The sequence below is a fragment of the Macaca nemestrina genome, chromosome 5 (assembly GCF_043159975.1).
Source record: "Macaca nemestrina isolate mMacNem1 chromosome 5, mMacNem.hap1, whole genome shotgun sequence".
Classification (NCBI taxonomy): domain Eukaryota; kingdom Metazoa; phylum Chordata; class Mammalia; order Primates; family Cercopithecidae; genus Macaca; species Macaca nemestrina.
In genome coordinates this window covers 127360257-127383260 of record NC_092129.1, presented here as the reverse complement: position 1 = coordinate 127383260, position 23004 = coordinate 127360257, and the positions used below count along the sequence as shown (strand labels likewise).

At 36.7% G+C, this 23004-nt stretch overlaps 1 protein-coding gene across 3 annotated transcripts in view; it reads right to left on the bottom strand.

Annotated features, from left to right (window-relative positions):
• Positions 1-8635: 8635 nt before the first annotated feature.
• The window catches only part of LOC105479546 (3-hydroxy-3-methylglutaryl-CoA lyase like 1), a 159392-nt gene continuing 145023 nt past the window's right edge, over positions 8636-23004 (bottom strand). For 2 of the 3 annotated variants that reach the window (XM_011737549.3, XM_011737550.3), the window contains one exon: positions 8636-22842. In XM_011737549.3, the coding sequence (XP_011735851.2) occupies positions 22741-22842 (102 nt within the window). In that variant the 3' untranslated portion in view covers positions 8636-22740. The remainder of the gene's footprint in view (positions 22843-23004) is intronic. The other variant, XM_011737548.2, reaches the window with a different exon arrangement.

Sequence of the window (23004 nt, the reverse complement as noted above, 5' to 3'; positions counted from 1 at the left end):
ATTAAAGCCACCAAGGATAAGAGTAGTGATATAAGCCAGGCACAGAAAGACAAATTCTGCACAATCCTACATGTGGAGTGTGGGGAAAAAAAAAAAAAAAAAAAAAAGTCAAACTTAGAAATAGTAAAATGGTGGTTACCAGATACAGGAAGTTGAAGGGAATAAAGAGATGTCAATCCTCAGATTAAAAAATTGACAATGCTTCAGACCATGACACATCAATTAAATCAGAACTTCTAGGAAGAAGCATGGGTGTCAATGACTCTAAAAGTTTCTCAGGTGATTATAATGGGCAGACGGAGTTGAAAGCCACTAAATCAATGGTACTCAAAGCTTGGCCTCCAGATCAGCAGGGTCAGTATCATGTGGAAGCTGTTAAAAATGCAGATTCTCACCCCACCAGAACAATTAAATTAGAAACTCTGGAAGTGGAACCCAGAAAGCTGTCTTTAACAAGCCCCCTAGGTGATTTTGATGAGGACTAACGTTTAAGAACCATACCACTGGGCCAACTGCAATATGGCTGGTGCCTGGACACTCTACCCCGTAGTCCCATTAATTTTTGGCAGTTTCCTCCCACAGCTCATGTATGTCATGACCTTGAGGTGGGTTTTATATTCGTCTTGATTCCCTTTTCTGCTTCCAGAATGCGTCTCCTTATTTCTGCTTCAGAATACCCCAAATCATTGAGGAGAATGTCATTAAACTTGGTTAGCTATTTTTTTTCCTTATTATCTACTTCACTTACTGTATTAGTCTGTTCTCATTCTGCTAATAGACATACCTAAGACTGGGTAATTTATAAAGGAAAGAGGTTTAATTGACTTGCAGTTCCACAGTTCAGTCATGGTGGAAGGGGAATGAGGAGCAAAGTCACATCTTACATGGTGTCAGGCAAGAGAGAGTGTGTAGGGGAACTCCCCTTTATAAAACCATCAGATCTCGTGAGACTTATTCACTGTCACGAGAACAGCATGAGAAAGACCCACTCCCATGATTCAGTTACTTCTCACTGGGTCGCTCCTACAGCATGTGAGAATTATGGGGGCTATAATTCAAGATGAGATTTAGATGGGGACACAGCAAAACCATATCACTTACTGTGCTTCCTATAATCCCCTCTCATTCATGAGTCCAGTGTTTGACTCAGTCCACCCTCTAATTCTTGCTTTTCTTCTGTAAAAATTGTATACATTTATGATGTATAATGTCTTGATATGCATACATGGTATGGAAAGGCTAAATCAAGCTATTTTACATATACCTTACCTCACATGCTTTGTGTGTGTGTGTGTGTGTGTGTGTGTGTGTAGCAAGAACACTTAGACTACTCCCAACTATTTTCAGTATTCAACATATTGTTAACTGTAGTCTCCATATTTAAAATAAATCTCTTGAACTTATTTCCCTTGTATAACTGAAATTTAATGAGAGCAAGGAGAAAGTAGCATGAAGAGGTTGAAGATGTAAGGAAGTTTGCCAATAACCAGGAGTGAATTCCTGAAACCAGTGGAAGGATCTGAAAGGGCAAAGAGGAATGGAAGACAGGATCCTACTGAGAAACAAAGAGTGAAGAAATAAGCACACAGCAGTGGTTGGTCTGGAAAGCTGGGCCTTCCCATAGCATTTGAGGCTCTCTTGGATTTGTCCTGGAAATCACCATGATTAAAGGATCTTGGAATAATTGATGTAACGTAAGCTGGAATGTTGTGGCCGTCTGAAGAATTCAGAGTGGCCGGTCTTGCCCCTCGCTGGAGAGATCATTAGACATGAATTCTTGTTTCCTCATGGGGAGGAGAAAGGAAATTGTCAAGGGAGAAGGAGAAACAAGCAATGTCCCAAGCCCCTGCAAACTGTGACCTTGTAGATGTTGCACAATTATATGGTTTGAAGTACTATTCTTAGTAAGTACTAAAAGAAAATCTGCAAGTGATACTCATATTCAAACATAAATACAAAATCCTTTTTCAAAGACAATAGAAATGGATGAACAATTGTCTGATTCCCTGATGCCCTGTGGTTGGCTATAATGGATTTGTTCAGTTGAAAATAGGCAACTGAAGGACAGCTAGGTATAAATAGGCACAGTTTACTAAGCATTTCTAAAGCCTGCTACTACAGGAAGAAAACCATTTTCTTTGGGTCTGATGATTGGTACTTGTTTCTACATGAAAAAAAAAGTTTTAGTTAAAATAGGAACTTAGGTCATGTTTTCATCATTTATTTAGAGTAATATAATAGCTCCCTAACTTTTGTGCCCATTTGCACGCATGTCCCTCCAATCTGACAACTTTTTTTTTGTTTGTTTTTTGTTTTTTTGTTTTTTTGAGATGGAGTTTCGTTCTTGTTGCCTAGGCTGGAGTGCAATGGCAGGACCTCGGCTCACTGCAACCTCCACCTCCTGGGTTCGAGCAATTCCCCTGCCTCAGCCTCCGGAGTAGCTGAGATTATAGGTGCACACCACCACTTCTGGTTATTTATTTATTTATTTTCTGTATTTTTAGTAGAGATGGGGTTTCACCATGTTGGCCAGACTGGTCTCAAACCCCTGATTTCAGGCTATCCGCCCGCCTTGGCCTTCCAAATTTCTGGGATTACAGGCATGAGCCACTGCACCTGGCCGACAATTTGATTCTCACCTGTCCACGTATTATTTAAAATGTTTCAGTGGCTAGTCAGTGCTTTCAGGTTGCTGAGTAAATTACTTACCATAGCTCTAAAGCTACAATTAGCATAACTTAGTGATTGAAAGCACAGTCCTCAGAGCAAGACTTCATGGGGTTGAAGTTAATTATTTCATAATGATTAGCTGGGTGATTTGGGGCAAGTTAAACTGTGCCTTTGTTGCGTATGTATAGTGAAGAAATATAGTATAGTACCTCTTTCATGAAGTTGTGAAGATTAAATTGGTACATACAAAATGCATAGAACAGTGTTGGTGTGGAGCAAGAGCTCTATAAATTTTCACTATTATTAATGTTCTTCAGGCAGTTTCTATGTGATTATCCCTATCTGTCTCCCCCAGACTCCTCTCCCATGAGGCTACCACTCACTCACTGGGTTCCAGCCATAAAGCACTTGTTTTCATTCATTAGAACAAATAGGATTCTTTTACCAGTGAACCCTCATATTAGCTTTACCATCCATTTGGAATCCTTATTTCTCTCTTCCACAAGTTAATTCCTATGTATCACTCAGAATTTAGATGGTCACTTCCTTGGAGAAATTGTCACTGGCCTCTGTGACGAGTTTAGTAGCCCTTCTTCTAGCACCATGTACCTCTTATTTAAAACAATTATTACATATGTGATCATATATTTGTGTGGTCACTTGATTAAGCTCTTTCCCCCTCAACATCCTCAAGCTACATGAGGCCAGAGACCTATTCAGCTTTGCTCACCGGTATATCAGCAATACCTGGTGCAGTTCCTGTTGGAGAAATCCATGGGTTTTGAACAAACAAGAAACAATATTTAGAAATTACTATAAATTTGCAACTGCTAAATTGGGTGAACATGGGTTAAGTTCATAAGTATATAACAGTAAGCTTTGCTAAGAATTAACTTTGCTTTTCAGTCACATCCAAAATGGATTCGATTCTATGTTTGGGTATTTGAATCATTCAGCAGGAAAGAATAAGAAACAGAACTATTAAAACTAATTTACATATTTGTGTATAAACATTCATAAAATTGCTAACTGTAACCCGATTTTGGTTATAGATTATCATAATCATTAGGGACTAAGCATTAAAGTATAGGAATACCACCATTCATCTGAGTTATTTGATGTAATGCCTATTTGGACAGGCAGCACTTGGAGAAGTTGGCTTTTGCTACTGGTTTCAACTTTAGTTTTCCATCTTCCTTGAGTGACTTGGAGGTGAAAGTATACAAAGAATAAAAAAATTTTAAGTAAATATTTTAGGAAAAGAAGCATAATTTTACAAATGGATCTTTCTCTCTGTAAGGTCATCATTTTATAATGTCAAATTCTCATCTTCTGCTTTGCAATATGTTACTTGGGGATTTTTTTGTTGTTTGTTTTTTTTTTTTTTTTTTAATGTTGTTGACTCTATACTTACTACAGGGGCACCTCTAATAATTCAATAACTTGCCGAACACAGGAACATCTGAGACAGTGTAATCAAAGAAACATACAAAATAAGGATCAAAACATTATACTATTACTTTATAATATATTACATGATGTACCCAAAGATAGTAAATATTTTTCGGTATATTTATTCATAATCTGATCTCAGAAGACTGTTGCTCCTGATAAGAAACATATCTTAAAATTACCAAGAAAGGTAACCCGAATGTTTATGCATATTAACTAAATCCCTGTAGAATAATTAACTGTTTTAACTTTGAATTCTCAATTCAAAGTTTTACTCTTTTTTTTTTTTTTTTTTTTACTCATCTCTTTTACTCTTCTCCCTCCCCAAGAGGTTGTCTTTGTGAAAGGAGAGAATGCTGAGGTGTGCATGCTACCTTCTGGATCTTTCCTGCTCTCTGCTGTGGGGTGACTGTCTTTTCTGCTCTCTTGTCATACTGCAGCAAAGCCAGCTGAGGAGGGGCTGGTTCATCCTGATAATTGGGGTACCAGGGTTTCTCTTCATGGCTCCCAGTTTTTTGGCTTCTGTATACAATGTCTCCTTGTTCTATGACTCTTCTGGCTCTCTGGAGAGGATCACGATTCTCCTGCATTCCTCTGGAGAGTAAAATAGCTACTTTCTCTGCACACTGATATATATGGTTGAGGCTAATTTCAAACCTCTCTCTCAGCTATGGCTTCTTTCCTGCTGCAGTCTCAGTGCCATGTTGATTTGGCAATATATTCAATATCAATGCACAGCTTTGCTAAGAGGCAAGAAATAAGGCCCTCTTACACTAGAATTTCTCCAAAACTTAGATAGGTTTGAGTATTGTTCTTCATTTCTACACTGACCCCAAGCCCATGGTGGGATCAACAATGGGTGGGTAGGGATAGCGATGGGGGAGGGGGAAGTAATCTTGGAAGGGTTTGGGACAGGCCTACCCTCAGTTTCTCCAATATTGAAAGTTCCTATCTACTGCAGTCTTTTCCTGCAACATATCCTCCATGGTTTTTGCACTATAATTTTAGTATAGTTTTACAACTCAAGTCTGCTAGAGTAGGATCATGATATGTACAAGGAAGTTTTAAAAATATAGAAACACTGCTAACTTGCTCTCAACACAGTGTGGCTCTCAATGCTGCTGTTTTTTAATGTTGTTGAAAAGACTAGCTTTTAAGCTGAAACTGAACAACAACTTCTTCGTTCTAAGACAGTATGCAGCCTATCCTGGGGTAATGAATACTGTTGCTTCACTGGTTTTAGAGTTGTAGAGCATCATAATTTAAGGAAAAATTTTAAATACCAATGGTTTAAGATTATCCATTATTTCCTATAACCTACACACAATGGCTCAATTAAAAGCTAGTTCAAATGAAAGAAATGAAATGAGAAGAAGTGAGAAGACAGGAAAAAAGAACGGGGTGCTACAAGGTATTAAAAATTGTACCTCTTTTCCTCTCCTGTATTAACTCTATTGCAGGTAGAAGACAAGAGTGTTATGGTAGAGAGAACCTCAAATATAAAACCACTTCTAAGACAACACTTTTATAGACCTTATAAGCTAGCTGCCTCATTATCATCTTTCAAGTCATTGTTATTATCATTGCCACAGATCAATCAGAGAAGACCCCAAATCAAACATTTCCCCACATTTGATTCTATTGGCTGGTCAAATATAATCCTTTTTGTTAAGATCCATAAGAAGCTAAGATTTCTGAACTACAAGTAGTGGATTCCCTAGTAAATGATTTCTTTGTATATCACAGACACTGAATCCAGTATCTAGATATGTTCTTTTTTATTACATAGCTGCTAGAAACCTTAGAGTTCCATTTGCATCTAATTTTTAGAAAGTATTCTTGATTGTACAGATTTTTATTTTTATTTTTCAATATCTGTTTGTATTTGCCTTCATTGTCACCATTACTTATAATAATACTGCTACTAGTGGTAAGTGTATAGAGTAGGATAGGTTGGGTTATTCTACAGTAACAAGCAACAATGGAGTATCAGTGGATTGCGATAACAAAGGTTTATTTCTTGCTAACACTCCAAGCCCATTACAGGTCAGCTCAGACTGCTCTATTGCCTTCACTGGGAGGCCAAGGCTGACAAAACAACTTTTCTCTGGGATAGTACTAGAAGGAAATTAAAGATTATGACCAAGCACATGTTTCATTTTAAAAATTCTGTCTAGGAGTAACACGTCTTCCCTGATTGCACTTTGACCAAAGCAAGTCATATGGCTGTCTAAATCAGCTAGGCAAGGAACTGTACTCTTCCCCCAGAGAAGCCAAGGGACACCAGGGCATAACAATACAGTCAAACAAAATAGATTGCATTTACTTAAGTAATTATTCAATGTATCATTCATGCAATATTTATATATTAATACTCATCAGACTTCTGTTTGGTATGTACTAGGTTTTTTTTTTTTTTCATTTTATACGTGAACAATAATGAGTTTAGAGAAACCAAGACATTTACTCAAAGTTATACAGTTGGTAAGAAACAGAATTGAGATTGGAACTGGATTTTTCTGTTCTAAACCCAGTCTTTACTCCTGCATATGGTACCTCTCCTGGGATAAAGAAGGGGAATGCATTTTTAAATATAAGAACCCAATAAGAAGCTGAATGATCCACTTTACCATTGCAGTGTTAAGAAAATCCAGTTTGATGGCAGTGAGTTTTCCCCTAACCCTGCTTGAGGAATCAGTTGCCAATGGGTCAAAGTAGCTGCTAATAAGCTAATAACCACTCAGTGGCAGCTAATTAATCTGCAACCTGGGAGCACCTATCAGTTGGTGTTCAGAAGACCAATAAAATAAGGGGTCAACTGGGATGGCTCAAAGAGGTCAAATCCAGATTTTTGAAACAGAAAAATTATGTACATTAAATTATATATATAAGAAAGTACCAAAGGGAGAATTAAGATTAAATATATTGCCTTTGTCTTTTTTAAGATGCCATCCTTTTACACATGAATACAGAACTGTAGTCATTAGATTAAGTCACTGGCATCCTAATTAGCCAATCAAAGACTTAACTCATTTTAGAATTATTGAATAGGCAGCTGTATAGTTTGATAAGTGCCTCTCCTTTTCCCATACACTGTGGTCCTTGGTTTCCCACTGTTATTCTTCAGAGTGATTTCTTATGGCACCACAGAGTGGATAATTAAACAAATTTTGGGACACTGCTATGTGTCAGTTCTTGTGCTGGACCCAGATGTGACAAAAGTCTGGCCTTTATAGAGCTGAAAGCCAAATGGAGGTGACTTAAACACGTAATTACATAAATAACTTTGCAAATCACTATTAATCTATGGCAGCAATGAAGCATTTTGGCAGCACATTCTATTTAAACTCTCTTTACTTGGTATCCTGAATTGGAAAGAAAATCAATATGCAAATCATCACCTTGACTCTAATGTTATGATTATACCATATAGTAAAAGGTAGGTATTTGTTAGTCTTGAATGTAACAATTCATGCCACAACAATTATACAGCAAAGATTTGGAAACACATTTATCAGAATTGAAAACTTATAAATTGAAGCTTGTCATTTTTGAAGGCTTAAATTTTTAAAAATTTTCTCATAAAATTTCAATAATTCATAAAGCATTTGTCAACATTCAGAAATTATTTTAAATATATTTATAAGTAAACAATAGGAAAATGCCTTTTGTTGATTGAAATTTCTTCCACATTTTCTTGTAAGAACTATAATTATGTTACTAATAGACATCTTTTAATGTCTATCTTGAAAATAGTGTATCTATTTAAGTTATTGAATAAAAAAATCTTAAAATTTTCTGATTTCCAGAATATATGACCACGTATTAAGCTCATCCTTGAATGTCTTGATACATGCTATGCAGCTTAGAGTAAAAGTTACAGGCCCTCAAACAGGTGGATAACATAATTTTCATTTTCCTAATGTATATCAGAATCTAAATTGCATCTTTCCTTCATTTGAAACCCAACCATTCAGTTATGGTAAACTGACTTGATGGGAAGTTTATCTTAAGACTTATGTAATTTTTGCCCCCTTGTGTATCATGGTATTTGGGGAATATATTTTCTGGGTATAACATATGGTGGAACAATCTTTCAGGTTACCTGTTGTGACCCTGAGTTTGCATCATGGGAGTAAAATATGCTTCCAATTAAAATTGTCCTATGGGGATGCTATTTTTTATGAATTCAGGGTAAAGAATAGCAAAGGAGTCTAGGCTGTATTTGACAGCTGGGCTGAAGCACCTTGAATCAATAAAATTCTTATTCCATCCTAAGTACTTGCCATTGTTTCACATTGTCATGATTCTATATAACTAGATTTGGAAACCTCTAATACAGGTGGTTGTCCAGATTAATGCCCAATATTCTTGAAAAGGCTACATACTGACAAATAACATCAAATAAATAATTGCACACAGAAGTTTATGGGTTCTGTTTTAGGTGCTTTGAGAGAAACTTAAAAACATAATTTATTTTTCTAAATGATGCTCCTAAAAATAAGACATACAATTTTAACTTAAGTCTATATAGACAAGAGCTTATGGAAGTTCTATTCTTAAATATATGAATTTACTTTCTTACAACAATGATCCAGCCATGCACAAGCTATTTCCTTTGTTGAACTCTGAATAATGCTAAGCCTGCTAAACATTCTACAGAGTCAAGTAAAATTTGATTGAGAGTGATTTATCTTTATTTTTCTTTATTCTTTTCTAAGCACAGTCTTTCAGATTCCTCCATATTCAGTATATCATTCAGTGCAAAGCAGGACATATTAATATGTTACACAAAGTCGTATTAATTATTTAATACAGGCATACCTCAGAGATATTAGGGATTTGGTTCCAGATCACTACAATAATACAAATAACACAATAAAGTCGCATGGATTTTTGGTTTTCCAGTGCTATAAAAGTTACGTTTCTATACCATAATCTATTAAGTGTGCAATAGCATTATATCCAAATAAACAATGTATATAACTTAATTACAATATTTTATTGCTAAAAGTTGCTAATGCTCATCTGACCATTCATGCAGTTATAATCTTATTGTTGGTGCACAGTCTTAGCTTGATGTTGATGACTGCTAACTGATTAAGGTGGTGATTACTGAAAGTTGAAGTGGCTGTGGCAAATTCTTAAAATAAGACAACAAAGTGTGCCACATTGATCTTCCTTTCATAAAAAGAATTCTTTCATAAAAGATTTTTCTATAGCATACTATGCTGTTTGATAGCATTTTACCCACAATAGAACTTCTTTCAAAATTGGAGTTAATTGGCCAGGTGTGGTGGCTCATGCCTGTAATCCCAGCACTTTGGGAGGCTGAGGCGAGTGGATCACCTGAGTTCAGGAGTTCGAGACCAGCCTGGCCAACATGGTGAAACCCCATCTCTACTAAAAATATAAAAAATGCTGGATGTGGTGGTGGGCACCAGTAATGCCAGCTACTTGGAGGCTGAGGCAGAAGAATCACTTGAACCTGGGAGATGGAGGTTGCAGTGAGTTGAGATCCCACCATTGCACTCCAGCCTGGGCAACAAGAGCAAAACTCCATGTCCAAAAAAAAAAAAAAAAAAATCCTCTCAAACCTTGCCCCTGATTTATAAACTAATATTCTAAATACTTTGTTATTTCAACAATATTCAGATATCTTCATCAGATTCAATCTCAACAAACCATTTTCTTTGATCATCCATAAGAAGCAACTTCTCATCAGATCGTTTGATCATGAGATGAGAGTAATTTGGTCACATCTTCTGTCTCCAATTCTAATTCTAGTTATCTTGCTATTTCCACCACATCTGTAGTTGCTTTCTCCACTGAAGTCTTGAACTCCTCAGCCATCCATGAGAGCTGGAATCAACCTCTTCCAAACTCCCGGTTAATATTGTTACTTTTGTTTCATTTCATGAGTCACAAATGTTCTTAATCACATCTAGAAGAGAGAATCCTTTTCAGGAGCTTTTCAATTTTTGTTGCCCAGACCCATCAGGGAAATAACTAGCTATAGAAGCTATAGTCTAACAAAATATATTTCTTAATTAATAAGACTTGAACGTCAAAATTACTTCTTGAGCCATGGGCTGAAGAATGGGTATTTTGTTAGCAGGCGTGAAAACAACATTAATTTCCTTATACATCTCCATCAGAGCCCTTGGGTGATTAGGTACATTGTCAATGGGCAGTAACATTTTGAATTTTTCTCCTGACCAGTATGTCTGAACAGTGTGTTTAAAATATTTGTAAACCATGCTATAAACAGCTGTTCTGTCATTTAGGCTTTGTTATTGCATTTACAGAGCACAGACAGAGTAGATTTAGCATAATTCTTAAAGGCCCTAGGATTTTTTGAATGGTCAATGAGCACTGGCTTCAGCTTAAGTCACCAGCTGCATTAGCCCCTAACAGGTCAGTCTGTCCTTTGCAGCTTTGAAGCTAGGCATTTACTGTTCCAATCTATGAAAGTCCTAGATATATCTTCTTTTGGTGGAAGGCTGTTTTGTCTACACTGAAAATCTGTTTAGTGTAGCTGCCTTGATCAATGATCTTAGGTAGACCTTCTGAACAACTTGCTGCAGCTTCTCCATCAGCACTTGCTGCTTAGCCTTGCACTTCTATGTTACGAAGATGGCTTCTTTCCCTAAACCTCATTAACCAACCTCTGCTAGCTTCAAGCTTTTCTTCTGCAACTTCCTCAGCTTTCTCAGCCTTCATTGTATTAAGGAAAATCTGGGCCTTGCTCTGGATTAGGCTTTGACTAAGGGGATGTTGTAGCTGGTTTGATCATCTGTTCAGGCCACTCAAACTTTATATCAGCAGTAAGGCTGTTTCACTTTCTTATTATCTGCATGTTCACTGGAGTAGCACTTTTACATTTCGTTTAAGAACTTTTTCTTGGCATTCACAACTTTTCTAACTGGCACAAGGGGCCTAGCTTTCAGCCTATCTGGGCTTTGAACATGCCTTCCTTACTAAGCATAATCATTTCTATCTTTTGATTTAAAGGGAAATATGTGACTCTTCCTTTCATTTGAACATATATAGGCCATTACAGTGTTGTTAATCAGCTTAATTTTAATATTGTTTTGTCTCCGGGAATAGAAAGGCCCAAGGAGAAAGAGAAAACACACAACTAAGTTTGCCATCTTATGCAGGCATGGTTCATAGCTCCCCAAAACAATTACAATTGTAACATGAAAGATGACTGATCGCAGATCACCATAATAGATATGATAATAGTGAAAAAGTTTGAGATATTGTGAGAGTTACTAAAATGTAACAGAGAAACAGTGTGCACACACTGTTAGAAAAAATGGTGCTGATAGACTTGCTCAACCTCTATGCAGAGTTGCTACAAACCTTTAATTTGTTTAAAAATAAAAGAAAAAAAAATCTGCAAGCATAATAAAGGAAAACATAATTAAATGAGGTATGCCTATATATGGTCTTTACTATGCATTTCTAGTGTGTTATTATATCCTATTTTTTTCCTGGATCATATTTTACAGCTTTACCTACCGATTCACATCTCAGTATACATATCCAAATATATAGTAATTTTTCTTTTGCTATACTTGCCATACCCCTCGCCTCCAGTAGAATATCAATTGTATGACCAATAACGGGGAAGGAGTTGGAAATTCATCCCCTTCCTTCCACTACAAGAATCTCAAGGTAATTCAAAAATTAAAAAAGATGGTCATGAAGATGGTCATCATTCCAAATGCTCCTTAGCAGCCAGACAATTGGAGGAAGGAAACCAATGTCTTTCCTTTATATTTATTCAGCCCTAAAGAATGTAAGTGGTGTTTGAGAAACATTTATTGAACTAATGATATCATACCATATATAGTAAAATTCCTGTTAATTTGTCTTTTGTAATTTATGACTTATTTTATTAAACAAATACATAAGTGGGTGAGTGATTGTTGTGTCTCAAACACCACAAGATCATAGAAATTTGAAGCTCTAAACATAATGTCCAAGCAGCTGGCTAAATGAATTCTTCGCATATTATAATTTATGAGCTTCTTAATTGGACATCCAGATTCCTCCATTTTCCCCTGTGCTTCAACCACATTAGCCTACTTTCAGTTTCCAGAAATGCATCATGCTTTCTCCTTCCAGAGAGTTCTTCCACATGTGTTCCCTTCACAAGAAATGTTTTCTCCCCTTCCTCTTCTACTATATAACACCTTGCTCTTTCAGATCTCATCTCATGAATCATGTCCTTTGCATGGACATGTTTGGTTATATACTAGAGAATATGATGAACTTAGAGAAAGATGAACTTCTCCTTCATAGCACTTATTACAAGTGCAATTGTGCTATTTATGTCAATATCTATCTTCTTCAAGATTACTTATCTTGGTTTGACTCACTATTTGTCCTCAAACTCTAGCATCTATGGACAATCATGTACCATTTATAGATTTATTTTAACATCAGTTCTCAGATCTTTGTCACAACACCCAAGTTGGAGAAAAATGCACTTAGAGAAAGATGAACTTAGAGAAAGAACTTCTCATTCATAGCACTTATTACAAGTGCAATTGTCATTGTATCATAATTTTTGTGATTCCCCCATTAGACCATTCCATAAAGAATCATTGATAAGTTTATTCACTGTTACATCCCTAGCACATAGCACGTCCTTGCTCCTACGTGGTAAGGTTGACTTAAATAGTTGCTTTACCAGGATTCAGTCTCACCCATGTTAATACATAGAATTATGATTTTGTTTGGTGTGGCAATACACCCAAATACAATTCTTGAAATCCCAGACTCTTTAACAACTAAGTGATTAGTTGTGATGTGACACAGTTAATGGCCAATGAAACTCAGGATTCCTGGGAAACCAATAATTTTAGAGATAGACAGAAAGATTGCTATTGTTCCTTCTTCTGGCCTTGAACATAAATGTAAAGTTTGAGTGGCAGCTATCTTGGAACCATTAGGAAATTAGTATGAAGATGAAAGCTAACCTCTTCCCAAGCTAACAAGGATGCTGAAGTTGAAAGATGGTGTTTATTATAGAGTGTTGTAAACACTCACATTGACAGGATGGACTTCCCCACAAAACTGGCTCAGATGTTGAGACTGATAATGCCACACACATTCCAAGAGGGTATGAAGAGGTAAATTATTCATGCATTAAACTTTCTGGAAAGAACAGGGTAGAAAGCAAAGCAGATCTAAAAATAGCTTGAGTGAAGGAAGGGGCAAGTGTCCCTGGGCTTAATGGCTGGGGAATAAAGCCAAGGTGAGGATTCCTGCATAGTTTGAACTTTTCCTGCTAGTGGTCATGTGGTGGTTTGAGCTTCTCACCAGCACCAATGGAGGGAGTACCTGGGCTTTCTTATCTTCTTGATCACATGTAGCACAGAAAGAGAAGGAGACCTGAAAGTTGTCAGTGGTTACCTACGCTTGTTACACAGGGCATTAAGACAATAACTGAAGTCATGTACTCTATTATTACTTGCAGGTAAACACAATCCTAACTGTACAGTAAGTGCTCAATAAATATTTTTTAAATGATGATGAAATGAATGGGAAGTTATAAGGTAGTCAATGGCTTAGACTTTCAGGGTCTCAGTTTGGTGTGTGTGTGTGTGTGCGTGCACACACACACATGCCCTTTAACTTTGGTGTTGTGGCAAAGATATGAGAACTGATATAAATCTATGAATAGTACATGCTTGTCTACAGACGCTAGAATTTGGTGACAAATAGTCAAAACCAAGATAAATAATTTTGACAAATAGTCAAAACCAAAACAAATAATTTTGAGGAAGATAGAGATTGATGTAAAAATAGACAAGTACATAGAAGTATATAATTTACTAGAACTATAATTAAACTTAACTAAATTTTTTTAGAAACTCCTTTGTATTTTTCCACTTGAGTACCATTGATCTCCAATAATATAGGCTGGTTTAGATCTTGGGCTCCATTTAGTCTTATCTGGAAGACACTGTCAAGTACATCAGATATACTTTAGAGTTACCCAGTTGCATCTGTTCATTTGACCTGTGCATCTAAATCTATCAACTTACAGAGTGCACATAAAACTTGCAGTTACCTTGAAGTTACCTTCTCAGCATTAGAGTATAATATCCATCAAGACAGGCATTGTGTCTGCCTTGTTTACCATTGAAATATGAGAACTTAGCAAAATATTTATTTTATACATATGCATGAGAAACATTTCTTAAATTAATAAAATTCTGAATCTTATAGGCAAATAACTCTGATTTGTATTTGTGCTATTTAAATTATTTTTCAGAACTTATAAATTCGTTCACAATTTATTATCTTGTATGTGAGAGTAGTCTAGCAAGAGTTGTTCAAACATCAGCTATATCTTGGCTACTTATGCTTTGCTAGGACTCCCCATCTTCAGGTATTTAAAATAGTAATTAAAATGGAAAATTTCAAGAGCTCCCTTAAGAGGAAGTACACTCCGAAATTAGGAAAATGAAGGCACAGCTTTTCAAAACAGTATAATTTAGGGTATTCAGAACAGGGCTTATATTTTACCATACACATCTGAAGAGCAACTAAAATTGTTAATAAAGCTTATAATAACATTTCCAATTTCTCAAGATAGCAAAGTCATGTCAATTACTTATGAGATGCTCTAATGTGTTAGACATCATGAGGAATACTGGGGATATACAGGTACATATTATATGGTCTCTGCATTTTAGAAGCTCATAGTCAAGTGAGCAAGGCTAACACATAGCAAATAATCACACAAAAGAGTGATCAAATTTGAACAAATTGCCAAGGGAACGTGCTGGGTGAGTACAAGATACCTCAGGGAGAAGACTAGTGAAGCCCAAGAAATGAACATGAAAGAAAGGAACTCAAAACTACTGATTTGTTTTGAGGGGGTTTGAACAGAGGTGATGAAAGGGAGGGTGGAAGTAGATACCAGGAAATTATGCTAGATGGTATATAGAATCTACGTTAGGATTGGCCTTGTGTACCACAAGGAGCTTATAAACTGGGGGAAAGTAAGTTATATTTGATTTAAACAAGATAAGTCTGACCACAATGATACTTCCTACAAAAATGTTTATTCTTTAAATAGTTGTGATATAAAGTGGAAACTTCACTTATCTGGGAATCATATTTTTAATAGTTCATCTTTATTTAGATAAAGAGCATGGTATTATATATGGTTTATAAGAAATCTAAAAGTAAAATATGATTTTTAAACTAATATAGAAGTGAATGATACCTTTTCAAAATCATTGCCTTGCAACTCTAGACAACTATTCAAACATTCTGCCAGTAAAGCAAATGTGTTTATTTACTACTCACTGAAATTGCCTTAGAAACATTTGACACATTCTTTTGAATTAACTGGAAAGTAAAAATTTGTTTTTTGTCAGCCTGGATTTGATTTTTAGAAATAACTGAATGTCATTTGGACAAAAATCTGGTGAATAAAGTAGACAAATAAATTGATAAATATCATCTTAACTAAATTAACAAGACAAATATGGTTAATACTGTCCTAACAATATTAGCACAATATAAAAACAAAATGACTCTATAGTAGTGACATTTAGTTTCTTTTATGGAAGAGACCCAATGTAATTCCAATTCTAAAAGATAATGTTATTAACATGAATGCATAGCTTCCCAAAATGACAACTTTGAAGGACAACCATGACTGCAAACATTAAATACCCAATAAAAATGGTGCACTGTTGTAGAAATCCAGAAGTTTCAGGGAACAGCCTCTAGTCAGTTAATGGTAAAAGAAAATTTCCAGCCGGGTGAGGTGGCTCATGCATGTAATCACAGCACTTTGGGAATCTGATGCGGGAGGATCACTTGAGGTCAGGAGTTCGAGACTAGCCTGGTCAACATGGCAAAACCCCGTCTCTACTAAAAATACAAAAATTATTCAAGTGTGGTGGTACATGCCTGTAATCCCAGCTACTCTGGTGGCCGAGGCATGAGAATCGCTTAAACCCAGGAGGCGGAGGTTGCAGTGAGCCACTTCACTCCAGCCTAGGTGACAGAGTGAGACTGTGTATCACAAAAAAAAAAAAAAAGAAAATGTCCAGGAGGTAGGAGAATACTAACAGGCTTTTAATGTCTGGATGGACGTATCTTCTATACATATGTACAAACCCCTTACAGAAACATATCTATCCCCACTTACGCTCTATTTGTCATCACATGTTTCTCACTTCTTCCTCATGCCCATAATTCTAGCATGAACTACTTTGGTCCTCAAATTCTTTGAAGATGTTTACAGTTGAGAAAAACAATGACATACTCTTTGATTAAAGGAAGGTCCATAGATATGTTTTCCTTTATACTAATGTGATAGGTACTGAGCATACAGGCTGTTATAAGAAGGAGACAGATATTGGCACTCTACAGCTTCCCTTCACCTCTGGAGTATACACACATTTACAGTATAAATTTTGTGAGCTGACTACCAGATAATTAAATTTTATCTAAACGAAGCTCCTGCAAAAAGCAGGCAGTGATTCCTTGTAATTCTGTGGACCTCTCCGAATGCTGCTGGAATGTCTGCCCAACAATCCAATATATTGGCATTAGTGTACAGATAGAGGTCACTGTGAAAACCTTCTGACTGAAGGCACCTTTTCAGGATTCAGGATAATGGTCTGGCTGGCTACCTATGATATTTTGCTCTGCTTCACTAATGACAGGGGTCTTAAATAACCAGCTGGAGAAGGAAAGTTTAGATGGAATGATCATCAGAAGTTTTGATTTAGTTCCTCTTAATTCCTAGAGGGGCATAATCCCTTTCATAAGCCATATAAGTTTGATACTATGGCTCAAGTCAAAGGAAAGGTGACCCTCATGGAAGCAAAGTACTCAACTAAGCACATGGTTCTGCTTTACAACGGAACCAGGAAGAACAAGAAGAAAGCGGAAGCTTTCTAGGTAGTAGTCCACCAAATAAATAAAACTCATACGAAAACAGATGTCAAAATCTATCTGCTCACCTGTCCAACTGCCAAAAGACTGAAACAAATTCCTAACGTTCATGAAATTTTTGACTTTAGATGATGCAGGATATAGAGTTCAACCTACTATATTTCTTAGATAAGTGTACTCAGCAAAAGTCTCAAAACAAGTTCCTGTAGCAGACTACTGCCATATGAAATGCAGAAAAGAATTAGCTCAGCATGCATACGTCAGTGGTACAGCATGATAAGGAAAGCATGGGACTCTGGTGCCAATTTAAGACTATGTGGTCCTGGAGTTTGATGACGAGCTGCCTTTTTGAGAATTATTGCAGGCCCTTTAAGACAACATACACTGTACATGGAACAGGATATAGAAAGAGAGCCTCTCTAATTGTTAACTCACAATGGAGGGGAAGTTCCACTCCAGGGCAGTGCTATAGGAAATGATACTAAAAGTTATGATTGTTAACATTTATTGATTACTTTCTAAGTACTAGGCACTTTGCCAAACACTTATAAGCATTACTTCATGAAATCCCTCCAATAGCTGTATAAATAAAGGCTATTATCTGAGTTTTACAGGTGAAGGAAGTGAGGTTTGAAATTAGGTTTAAAGACCTTAGGTAAATTGAATAAGTTTGCATAGCCATTGGGTAATACAGCCAAGACTCAGAACTGGATTGTGTGCTTCCAGAGCCTAAGATCAGATGGTGTCAAAGAAGAATCAGTAGAACCCTGGTGGAATTTTTCTCAGACTCAAGCCTCCTGGAGAAAATCCTAATAATGAGGCTATTCATATGACTCTTTCAACTTATGAAGCTGGGAAACAGAGTCAAGGGAAGGAATGTGGCAGAGGAAATTGGCATCTGTTTCGTATACTTCACTCCTCTCGTAAGCACTGTTTGCATTGGAAATGTAGGCTGGAAATGTATGCCTGTTTGGATTATATGAGTGCTAGTTCAAAATGATGCTTTGTTGTGTGGATATAGGGCATACAATAAGCTAAATAGTATCCATTTTTTCCTCTACCAATTACAAGTGTGGTAAATCACTGCCTTAGAAGGTCAGTGATTCTCAAACGTTAGGGCTCCTCAGAATCCCCTGGAGGATCTGTAAAAACAAAGATTATTAGGCCTCAACCCAGAGCTTCTGATTTAGTACATCTGTGCTGGAGTTTGAAAATTTGCATCTCTAGTGAATCCTAATTTGAATTCTAATGTGTTGATTATGTAGTTTGGATATGTATTCCCTCTAAATCTCATGTTGAACTGTAACCCTCAGTGTTGGAGATGAACCCTGGTGGAAGGTGACTGGATCACGAGGGTGGATTTCTAAAGAATGGTTTAGTATCCTCTTGGTGCTGTCCTGGTGATAGTTGTTATAAAGTGTGGTACCTCCTCCCTACTCTCTTTCTTGCTCCTGTTTTTGCCATGTAAAGTGCTGGCTCCCACTTCACCTTCCACCATGAGTTAAAACCTTCTGAGGCCTTCCCAGAAGCAGATGGTGGCGCTATGCTTCCTGTACAGCCTGCAGAACCATGAGATTCAACCTCTTTTCTTATAAATTACCTACTCTTAGGTATAGCAAGGCAAGGATGGGCTAATATAGCTGGTGTCCTCTTACTGTCCTTTATCTCTATAGTATACACAGATTCACAATCTGGATTTTATAGCTGACTCTGAGATGATGCCGTTTTCTCTGGATGAAGCTCCTGAGAAAAGCAAGTCATGCTGCTGCTGCTGCTGCTCCTCCTGGGATCACACTTTCAAAACCATTGTTCTAAATTAGAGATTTTCAACTAAACTTGCACATGAGAATTGTTGTATACATTTTTTTTTTAAATGCTGATGCTTGAAGTGTACTACTCCAGACCAATGAAATCAAAATATCCAAGGGTGAAGTTCAGGCATCAATATTGCTAAACTCCTCTCCCATCATCCACTAATTAATCTAATGTACAACATGAATTGAGATCACAGAGAATAAGTTTGTTTATGTATCAGCGACAGAAAATTAAGAGTATGTCTCTGCTAAGACTTGACTCTGAAATACCTATAAATTACTAAAGGAATTTAAGGAATACTGAAGTAATGAGGTCTTGATATCAAGTCATTACAAAATTTTTATCTCTTAATAATATAGATGACAGCTGATACAACAGGCTTGCTTTTCTTCGATGACATGTTACAGTGGACTTTTAAATAGGCAATGCAGTTCTTGTTTCTTTGATAGAGAAGAGACAGGTTACAGAAGTTTGATGAATAATCTAAATTGTTCTGGCCATATCTGGAATGGTGTATTATGTATGCATGTGTGTGTGTGCCTGTGTGCATGTGTGTAAAACACATAGAAAGCAATGGCATGCACTTCTTAATGCCCATAGCAAAGCTGATTAGTTGCTTATTATAGCTGTTGCCTCTTTACCTCAGGAAGGTTTCTGTTATTGATATTGTCAATTTGTTGTTATCAATTCCAGCAGTTTCACTTTTACTTTATTCTGCTTAAAAATATATATATTTCCCTTACAGTTTTGGTTTACCCAACATTTCTAAACATCCTCTTTGGTATATATATATGCATTCATTACTTAATTCAATCATTCAACATATAAACTGGAGGCCGGGCGCGGTGGCTCAAGCCTGTAATCCTAGCACTTTGGGAGGCCGAGACGGGCGGATCACGAGGTCAGGAGATCGAGACCATCCTGGCTAACACAATGAAACCCCGTCTCCACTAAAAATACAAAAAAATTAGCCGGGCGTGGTGGCGGCGCCTGTAGTCCCAGCTACTCGGGAGGCTGAGGCAGGAGAATGGCGGGAACCCGGGAGGCGGAGCTTGCAGTGAGCCGAGATCGCGCCACTGCACTCCAGCCTGGGCGACAGAGCGAGACTCCGCCTCAAAAAAAAAAAAAAAAAAAATATTAAGGGCTCAGGAAATATATGTGTAGAGTTCATGCAGAATAGTTTCCTTCCTTGAATTCCCAAATGTTTGAATTAAACCCATTTCTATTCTTGACTCCGACTAACATTTATTGGTATTTAGTGCCAGACCCTAGCACTATGTTCTAGGCAATGTGGAACTAACAGTGAAGAAGATAGCAAAACCCTCACTCTCATGGAGTATATATTCTGTTGAAGAAATAAAGAATAAACAAATAATAGGTAAAAATTAATAATTAAATGAGTTGATGTGAGAGAGTGTAACAGGACTTACTTTAAACTGAGTTGTCCAGGAAGATTCATTAAGGGGGTAAAATTTATGCTGAGACCTCAATGACAAGAGGGAGCCAGTCATGCCCAGGGAAAAAGCCAGGAAAACAGCTTTACAGGCAGAGAAAAAAACTAAGGTAAAGGAAGGACCTGAGATGGATCTGAGTGTGTCTTGTTCCAAAAACAGAAGACAATGGGGTGGACTACAGAGCACAAAGTGAAAAATGGTACAAGAATTTTGAATATATATGAAGCCTGAGATGCCTGTTGGACACCCAAGAGGAGGTATCAAATAGGCAAGTGCTTCTCAAAGTTAATTTGCATATGAGTCATATGAGGATCTTGTTTAAAATGGAAACTGTGATGCAGTGGATATGGAGTGAAGTCCCAGATTCTGTTTCTCAAAAGGTCCCAGGGGATGATCCTGCTGGTCTTGGACCACCTGTTGAGTTGTAAGGATGGAGGCAACTGTACATTTGTGTCTGCAGTCAAACATAAAGAAGAGAAGGAAGAGGCCACAAAATAAATAAGGTGGAGAAAAGAAAACCAGAAAAGAAACTTTCTTTAAATTGTCAAAGAGATTTAGGTGGTTTGTGTGGAGAAAGGATACCAAATACCTACAGCAAGCTTTCTCATACTAAATGTGATTCAGTAGCATCAAAGTATTCATGGAAGTGACTCAGTACACTGACATAGAAGATATGTAACTGTGCTCTAGACTGTACTTGGAGTTTCTGACTACTTGCTCTGCTTTTCAAAGTCCATGGTTTCCATTTCAAAACAGCAATGCTTTCCCCTTAGTTGTTACTATAAGCAGTTTGTAACAAGAGACGCTTTTCCAAATATCTCAAATTAAGAACTGCATAGCTTTGTAAGAGATAGGAAGTCAGTCTCCTCAGAATATGGGGTACATATCCAGCTGTACATGCTAATTGGAGGTGTCCCATTACTGCCAGTGTGCAGGGTCATGTGCTTCATGAAGAGAGATGCACAGGGAGATGTAACTGAAAAAGATTCATAACCAGCTTTGATTTTTGTCTGCTCCCTGCATTTCCCCCAACCCCCAAACATTAACCCCAAAACAGAAAATTGCTCTTAGTATTCCTGCTCCAGAACCATGCAACATAGTTATAATCAGTACTTCTCTTACTTTCTTGAACTTATTTTTATTTCAATGGTTTTAATGAATATTTCCTAGAAAGTTCACAACACTCATTTTTATGTTTCAATTCATATTCAAACTTACTCAAAGATAATATCACCTGGTATTATTAGAGAAGTCTATATAAATACTAGAACTGACATTTCAGATCCATGTGTAATAATACTACCCCCATAAAATTTGCATAGGTTACAGAAATGTTTATCTTGAATAGTCCTCCTGCTCCTCATCTCTGTCTTTGATATATTACATCTTTCAATTTCTGGCAATCAATTCTAGGACAATAAACAACATTTCAGTCACTTCAACTTTTAAAATAACCACTAAAAATACACCAAAAAATCATGTGATGTAATCAAAGCACCATGAATAAAAGGAAAATAGGTATTTCATTAACCAAAAATTATCTTAATATTCTTAGGATCACAACGATATTTCCTTGGGCAAATTGAAAGTGATCTGAAAATTATAAGGGTAGATGATGATATATGTATCAACCTATTCTTATCATTGCAATTTAGACATCAGGACCAAAATAATAGCCTACAATTTCTCAATAGCTGAGTAACTCCATGCTGGTTTTTACTATAACTGATGATAGGTAAAGTATGGTAAACTGGATGCATGTAACAAACATGGGAGATTGTAATATGTTTCCAGGATATGGCATCTTGCCATTGGCCACAGCCTCTTGGAACCAGATAAAGTCACTGAAATAGTTAACAGATGTTAGCCATACTCGAAATATAAAAGTTCTATTGCTAAAATTATGTAGGGTCAGATGGAGATTTGGCTTTTGGTCCATAACTTAACTGACTTGGCAAATGAATAGTTGAGATCCAGAGGCATAATGCATAATATTGAGGCCACACACTCTGCATACTATGCAGGAGCTCATAAACTACTGACGGTATGTACACTGTGTTAAGCCTGCCTGATTAAGTATTAACACAGTATTTGATACTTGGGGAAATATGAACTCAATTTTCCCATCTAAATTAAAAAGTTATTTCTACAAGAGCAAAAGAGACTTTTTTCCAAGTTCAAAATAGGACAAGTTTTATTATTTATCCTCAGCTTGCAATTTACCTGATGACTGATACTGCTTTTTGTTGACTTAATCTATCCAGTTATAATCTTTTTGAAAAGGATCTCTTTTTTCCCACTCTTGTCTATTACTTCACATATCAGAGCAAGTTGACACTAATGATTTTCAGATGAGTACTGTAGCTGAAATTGATCTTCTCAACCGTAGATCATAAATCCATTCAAGTCAAGCATTGAAGGAGGCTTGTGCTACTTTAGAGTTTGTGGTTTTATTCACAGCTTTGCAAATAAAGTCACCAGCTTCCATCACTTTGTATAGATTCACACCCTGGTGAGGGAGAGAAGGAATATCAGGAAGGCAGAGGGATTAGAGAGAAAAAAGATAAAACATAGCCTTTTAAATTTTATTAGTAGTTACTTAACCATTTAAAATTACTAAACAAAGTGGTGGTGGTCATTATCAATTTGGGGGCAACATTTGTTTTCATGA